General features: G+C 42.0%; 1 protein-coding gene across 1 annotated transcript; it reads right to left on the bottom strand.

Moving 5' to 3' along the window:
• Positions 1-2,439: 2,439 nt before the first annotated feature.
• Positions 2,440-7,834, bottom strand: LRRC42 (leucine rich repeat containing 42). Its single transcript, XM_009877869.1, has 7 exons — positions 7,362-7,834; positions 5,165-5,296; positions 4,000-4,118; positions 3,513-3,601; positions 3,304-3,417; positions 3,072-3,150; positions 2,440-2,696 (listed from the first exon to the last, which is right to left on the bottom strand). Exons 1-7 carry the CDS (start codon positions 7,832-7,834, stop codon positions 2,440-2,442), a joined length of 1,263 nt encoding a protein of 420 aa, XP_009876171.1.
• Positions 7,835-8,092: the final 258 nt, after the last annotated feature.

Here is an 8,092-nt window from a genome sequence, read left to right as displayed (position 1 = left end):
AGCTCCCCCTCTGCTGCCACCAAAATCCGGCTGAGCCAACACCTCCAAGATGGAGGATATCCATGATGCAAAGAAGAAACCAAACACAGTCTTCCTCTCCCTTTCTGTCATCTTTTGGATTTGTACTTGGGCTGGACCACAAATAAATGGGGTCAGGAATGTGATCTCAGCATCTTAGATAGCCAGTAAATGTTTACTGGTGTTGGAGGAGCTGACCCACCCAGTACCTGTGGAGTAGAGCCTCAGGGTTGCTCTCTGGCTGATGTCCCTGTATCAGTCTGCAGCGAGTGCTCCTGGGAGGCTGGAGCTGGATTAATGGCTTCAGGTCGGGAGAGAGGAACCAGGAACTTCTCCAGCTCTGGATTTCCATCTGTGAAGAGGCTAGCCAAGAGGTGGCAGCAAGACTCAGAAGCCAGCCTGGAAACTGCCAGGGAGGCAGTGGGCAGTTTAAGCAGCCCTTGGCCGAGCTTAGTTCTTTCAGGTTGAGTCTCCTGTAATTTTTTTCTTACTGCCTTGCTCCTGGTCAGCAGAAGCATGTGCCTTACAGAGAGCAATAAGCAGAGGACACAGTGGTAAGTGTGTCTAAGCCTTCCTAGGATAAAATTTACACGGTGGTGTGCTTAAAAGAGGAAGTCGGCAAGAAACCTAAGAAAAGGAATGTTTGCACCAGGGATGGAGAACGCAAGAAACACAGTGCTCTGAAACACCTCTCCTGAAAAGGAAAGGTGTACTGTATTATTTTACCAACAGGCCAGTGACCTGGGCACTCATGTCACACCATGATGTGCCTATTTTCCAGCTCAAGCCATCAGCTCTCAGCTGCTTTACCGATGTGAAATTGAGAATGCGATTCTCCAAGACGTGCACCTCTCAGTGATCAGATTAGCAGATTTCCACGGTGGTGGAGGGGCTAGTGAAAGAAATCCGTGGTGGCTGTTGAACCAAAAGGCAGCTGCAGGAGGAGGATTATACTTGAGTGCCACTGTCATATTCCTCCCCGTTGAGACGCTGCTTTGCTAAGTCACTCTTTGTGCCATTATTTGTCTCAGCAGAGGGCTGGTGTAGTCGTCATTGGAAGCTATTAATAGCCTTGAGTTTCTGGGGAAAAAACCGTAGGGCTTGTATGCAAGTAGGCTTGTTTTGTTTGTGTTGTAGTCCTTTTTTTGGAGGAAAATTCAGGAATGAAAGAATAAAGAAAGGGGTTTAGCTCTTGATGCATTTTTGAGGTGAAGTTCTGTTTCCTGGCCTCTTCATTTGGGGGTTGGAACTAGATGATCTTTAAGGTCCCTTCCAACCTAAACCATTCTATGATTCCATGGTTTCCAAGGATGTGTTGCTTTTCTTGCTTGCTGAATTACGGTAAAAAAAAGTGTAAAAAGAAGGTATCCTCTAAATATGCACTAGCAGAGGACACCCTGTAGTAAATTCTTGGCCTTACAGGCCTCAGAGCCCGATGATGATGGTCGCAGTGCCCAACTCAGGAGCACTGTTGCACCGCAGCCAATTCCGATGGATGCACTCAGGGCAGGAATTCAGTGATGAACTCACCTGCAGCATTACAGCAGCACTCCTGGCTTCAGGCAGATCAACACAGAATGAGTCTCTGAGTATTCAAGGTTTTTACAGAAAATATGCAAAATTCATATTGGAATTAGAAACTTCCCGGAATGATTTTCGATGAGGAAGCACGGTTAGTGTATTGCAGGCATGTGTGCTCCCAGAGAATGGGTTTTAAAGCATAGAATGCTCTGAAACGCAGTGAATTTGCTTATAAGGGAGAACATATTACAACTGAAGAGTCTCATCTCTACAGTAACCCAGTTTCAGCTTTCATTTCCTGGGCTAAAATGAGAGAGAAACGGGTCTTTTGTTCTACTTTGGATTTCTGCAATAACTGTTACGGAGGGGTTACTGCCTCTCTGCCTCCCTCCCTCAGGGCCTGCACTTATCTTTGCTTCCTCCCTTTGTCAGAGCTCCTGGTGTTGGGTTTATGTTCTGTACCTCCTGGCCAAGGTGTTGGGTTTATGTTCTGTACCTCCTGACTGAGGTTTATGCTCTAGCAGAGCAATTAAAGTCCCAGGGCACTTGACAAAGCACAATGCAGCTTCACATCACATGAGCTGCAGTGATCAGTCTTCTGCCCCTCAGGAGGCAAAAGAGGAGGAGGGATAGGACCAGCTGGTTTTGTGAATCATATCTACATCAGAAGAATTAGTTAAGGATGACAACAAAAACTTTATTTGAAAAAATTATTATGTATTGAAAATATACAATAGTATCATCAGCCTCCTTTACCCCTCCCCAAGCATAGGTTAACCCACAAGCAGATCACAGCAACCAGATTTAACAGTACTGGTCTCCTTTGTTACTCCCTCTCAATGCCTAAATTCTGTCATCAGCGAGAAAACAACAAACAAAAGGCCCACTTTTTTTTCTGACTCAGTAGGTATTTAACAAATCCCAGTCCTCCACAGTGAGGCACAGATGCTTCTGTTTGGAAGTCCTTTCTCTCTCGTGTTCAGCCAACGCTCTTTTTTTACTGTTCTTTAAGTCATGGCTTCCTGCAACCTCCTTTTTCAAAGGGAAATGACAATTTTGAACTTTTTCCTTATAAAACTGCAAGCTTTCACATGCTTTTGTTTCTGCCTCCACTAGCTTGCATTTGACTACCTCCTGTATTCTGTGTGTCTTGCCATCTACAGGGAGGGAAAAAAAAATCAAGTTTAGATTTCAGGTAAAACAGAATTATGCTGTAAAATGTGTACTTGTGTTGCAAATTTTCTTGGCCAAGACAACCTGGAATACTGACTGCCTTGCTGAAACGTGCGTAGGGAAAAAATGATCATTCATATTTTTGACTCAAAAGTTTAAGGAAAAAACTCAGTTGTTACATGTAGCCTTAAGCATGCTGCCACACTGTACTTTGACTTATCTGGAAAAACTCAAACGCATTGTAATACAGTTACACAAATGGCTGAAATTGCACATCTGAGATGTTATTTGTACTTGTTATTTGTATTTGTTATTTATAGATAAGAAAACAAACTAGTTGGTCTCTGTCCCTTACGTACAGAAGTGCAGAGCTGCTGTTCTCAAGTTGTCTTGTGGCTTGATGGTCTCCATAACTGCCTGCTCCCACTGCAGAATGGTCTGAAATAACATGTGAAGAAGTTAAAACGTATCTTGTCACATTTTCAGAAATACCATTAGAAATGACACCACCTCTTAATTCTTTCCTATTTGGTGATTTCATACTCCATAAGGACAATTTCTAGAGAGTGAAACAGACATAAAGCCCCGTACCTGTTCTGCCCATCCCTCTGTTTTGCAGTTACTGTGATCAAATTCTTTCAGAGGCACTTTGGAGTGAACCAGGCCTATTTGCGTTTGGATCCGCTTAATGACAGCGCTCACGTCCTAGTGAAAAGGGACATAAAGTAGTCAGAGGGGAAGAACATTTGATTCCACTTGTCCGCTACACTTGACAGATGCTTTTTTTTTTTTTCCCCTACCTTGAGACCTGTCCCAGAAATGTCCAAACAATTCAGTTTCTTGAAAGAAAGAAGGTATCCAATTCCCACATCTGTGATTTTAGGGTTACCTGTAAAGCCAAGTAAAGTTGAGTTGCAAGATGGGGAGAAAGATGATCAGAATACTGTTTGTCCCAAAAGCTAACATTGAAACAAGGGGGTTTGGGCCTTTTTTTGTAGTATGCTTCATGTTTTGAAAGTGAGTCAAAACTGACTTTTTCCCCTCTAATGATCAAAATAGAAGTATTTGCAATATCAGTTCTCAAACTATTAAAAATATTTACGTAAGTAGCAAGTGGCTGAGATTACAGGTATGACCTGTGCCTTCTGGCAAATTGTTGGTGACATTTGGTGTTGAGTACTTGGCTCATGGAAATCACCAAATTATCTTCCTTCAATATTAAGGAAGATAAATTCTTTATCAGAAAGGATATAGGTTACTTCTAATATTCAACCATGAAGTACTTACAAGACAAGTCTAACACCAGAAGATTCTCAAGTCCCTTTTTCAATACTCGTACTGGAGCTGTCATTCTGCGAAGGCCAGCATCAGATAAAGAATTGTCTTTCAGGAGAAGCTGCTTTACGCTGTGAGGAGAGAGATTTAAACACATAGTTTATAGTCATTATTTTAGTTTTGCAGAATGTCCTAAAACTCTGTGTCAGAAAGCTGGGGTCTTCCTTTGGCAACCCTTCAATCTATTTTGTTAATGTGATCAAAAAGTAGCAAGAAAGAAGATGGTGAGCAGGACTAAAATACCTTTATATTGCCTCTGCTAGCTCGACAGAAGCATTTAATTTGACCAGCAACAAACTATTCCCAGTAACAAACTGATCCTAGAGCAAAAGCATTTGCTAACAGACACAATAAGGTTCTTTGTACGGTGAAGTTCTTTAAATCAAGGCTGCGAATCTCAAATCCACTCAGAAAAGAGAAAAATGCTTGGCAAAGAGGGAGAGGACAGATCTAGTAAGAGATAATGCAATGATTTTAAGTAAACAGTGAGTTATTATAACATAGATGAACAAAACTTGGGGAAAAACGTAACACTAAAACGTTCTCCAGAGCACTTCAATAACCTTGATGCAAAAGGCACTGAAATCTTACAGTGACGTAATATCCTCTAATTAACAGTCATCCTGCCTGTTGAGTTCCAATTTTTTACTTTTTCATCTTTAGTATCAAACAAAATTGCAATTATTTTTTAAAATGTTAATTAACTAAATAGTCAACCTACTGCTTGCAGAAATCTTCATCTGGAGCACTGTTTTGGTTAAAAAAGTGGCTTATAAGTCTCCTTCTTAAAAAATGAAATGAAAGTGTAAAATTCTAAATGCTTAAGATGCAGTTTTTACTTGCCTAGTGGAAATTATAAAAAGACGATGTAAAAAACAGGAGACAATAAATTATCTTGCACATTTGTAGGGTCTTTTACAATTCAGTATGTGCTTTGTGTACACTAAATTCTGTATTTTGTTTACCTCAAGAATGGGTTTCATGAACAACCAAAATCTTGAAATTTACTCACTGCTGCCTATGGAACTTCCCTTTAAAGTCACAGCCTGATTCTTTGAACTGCTTAGTGACAAGAAAAGAAAGTGTCACTTTTAACTACTTGTCAAGAAATCGGTACCTAGACAGAGCCTCTTTAGTGAGGTGTTCCAGCAGTTCATGTTCATCTCCAAGTTTACAGCAGGAAAGATCCAAACACGTCAGCTCCCGGAAAGACTTAATTTCTTCTAGCTTTTCAGAGATAACCAGGTATCTGCAAAGAGAAGAACAAAAAGAAAAAAGCTATCTGTGGTCACGCATATAAGGGGACACCTGTATCCTCAAGCATCACAAGCATAATGCAGTTGTTTCTCAGACAACTATCATGGGTTTCCTTTGATTCAAAATATTGGACTAACAATTAAGACCTCAACTCACAAACATCACACTTAGGGATTTTCTTTACAGGTTGTTACTGTATTATTTCAGAATAATGCAAAATATATGTTCCAGTTTACTGTAAATCAACTTCACAAAGTGCTCTTCCTCAGTTATGTAGGAAGTCTGTAGACCAACCCACGTTCATCCAGGTTTACAATTTACTTCAAATGTATCAGGATAGCTTGTCAAATGGCAAAATTTTACTTTTTATATACATAAAGTACTTCACAGAGATAAAAGCCCTACAGAACGCGTGCAGGACTCAGACTGGAGCTGTGACTATACCGCAGGCAGCAGTTACTCAGCGCGTTATTTTTTTAGCTGTGCTGGTTCCCTGATCTGATTCACTCCACAGCCATGCAAACATCTGTGCTGGAACTATTCAGTAGGAGGTTTAGAGACGGGAACAAACCACTGAAGAATGGCAAGCACGAGTATGCAGTAATAAGCACATCGCAGTCACCACCTCACTGGTCTCCCTTGCATTTACTTCTTACTGTCCCCGTGGCAAGCCAAGCCCCAAATTCAGTAATCTTGCCTGAATTTACCTTATATTCGCCATGGCAGGATAAACCCCGAGGCCAGCATCTTCACTGCCAAGATAAGGGGTGCTTACTAATTCGTGCCCTCAAGGAATACCTCTTTGGCCATGCTTAAATAAGGGGGCCACAATATCCTCCCACGGCAAGTATACTGATCAAACTACCCCACCAAATCCCTTTGCCATGCAGTCCTGCAATACAGAAGACAGTATGTACAGTCAGAGAGCAAGCCAACTCCTGAGAGGTACTACTAGCTCAGGGGTGTTGTGAAGAGAAGAGTGGGCTCTTTGAGAAATAACATTCATCAGAAAATGTCTTAACATCTTACTTCCTGGATTTCAAAGACTTGATACTTAACTCAGCTTTCCATAATGGCAAAAGATGCCAGAGGTAACTTCATTTCAGAATTAAGCCCATAAAAAGTATCTGTACTAGAGATAAAAAAGGAGTAGGTTTAAAGGATTAAACAAAGGATAATTGACCTCTGCTCAAACATTCCTACTGTGCTCAGAACACCCTTGGCACTTCAGATGAATATGCCCGTACTTTGATTTTAAACTGGGTAAACCATCCCTTTTTCAAGTGTACAGATGAAAGACAGACTGGGTATATTACTGGGAAAGACTTCAGTAGGAGCAAGGCTTTAAAACCATAATCCAGTTTTAAGCTTGGTATGGCTTTTAGTTAAAGACAACGTGGACATTGAGAAGATGGAAAAAACGGTGCTGGACTCTAATCAGAACCTCATTAAAGCATTTTCAATGTGGGGATGGAACCACACTAAACTGAGGTAAAACCTGCCTGACTTTAAAGCCTGTAACTTACCTACAAGCCTTTATCTTCTTCTGAGCCCCCAAAATAAAATGAGATAGCAAGCTTATAGTAAATAAACCCAGACAGTTTGCAAGGATGTATTTTATCTGTACAGTCAGGTAAGTATGTTGAAATGCTTATAAAGAGCCACTACAGAAACATTCCATGAAGTACCCAAGAAGGCATTAAACACACAGATTGTTATGAAAGTGCCGATTATTACTGTTAAAAAATAGTTGTAGGTTTAATCCTTCACATAAAATACCCTTCTCGTTAACACGGATGTAATCTGTTACCTGTATTATGATTTGTAGCTTCAAATGAAGCCAGCAGCTGCACTGGCAGAAAAGGAATGGGACAAAAGGAAGCAGGCAGTAGAGTGAGATAAGGCTCAGATAACTTCATTAAAATTAGATGGTGTCGTAAGCCCAAGAGGCTAATTTTTTGAAATTATTTTTGAGAGAAAATGATTTAAGGGAAATTTTGAGCATCCTAGCAAAAACGCATTAGCAGTGGATGGCATTTGCTACTGAACACACTTACCTATTCCGCAAGCATAATGAACACAGCACCAAATTGCCATATGCTTCAGTAAACTTCTGTAGAGCTCTCAGTCCTGTTACTGGTTCTGTGAACTTCTGTCTTGCTTCTGCAGCTGAAAAGAGCTTTTCAGCAATCTGCTCTGGGAAACCAATCAACGAGTCAATGTGATCGACATTGTCAGAAATGTAACCCAGCACTAGGCTGAAGAGAGACTTGGCCGAGTACCGGAGATTGCCCTCCTTGGTGTACGTGAAGATGAAATGATCAGTCCTCTGCCTCCTTGCCCTATCGTCCTCCCTGTTCATACAAAGCTCCACTGAAAATCCTCTGGAAAACAGCCTAAAAGGTCTTGTTTCGGCAGTGACATTCCGTACGCCGCCTGCACCCTGATTTACCACGTGCAGCTTCCCATTTTCACGCACATATATTGGCCCAGTATCCCAGTCGCTTTCTGAGTGGAGACAGTAAGACATTCCCCTCGTCCAGCTCTGCAAAAACAAACCGCAGACAGGTAAAGAATAGCCACAGAGGGAAACCCTGCTCCGGAAAGACCCCAAAGGCCGGCAGCTCTCCCTCGATGCCCCGAGTGCTGGCGGTCACGTAACCCTGCAGCGGGAGGAAGGCCAGGCTGGGTGGAACAGGGCTGTGCCTGCCCTCAAACCACCGGCACCGCTCACACTGGGGCTGAACCCGGGGCTGGCGGAGAGCCTGTGCTCTGGCAGGGCCCCTCA

This window comes from Apaloderma vittatum, unplaced genomic scaffold (assembly GCF_000703405.1).
Source record: "Apaloderma vittatum isolate BGI_N311 unplaced genomic scaffold, ASM70340v1 scaffold39291, whole genome shotgun sequence".
Lineage (NCBI taxonomy): Eukaryota > Metazoa > Chordata > Aves > Trogoniformes > Trogonidae > Apaloderma > Apaloderma vittatum.
The sequence above is the reverse complement of the archived record's forward strand: the minus strand, read 5'-3'. Positions and strand labels throughout refer to the sequence as shown.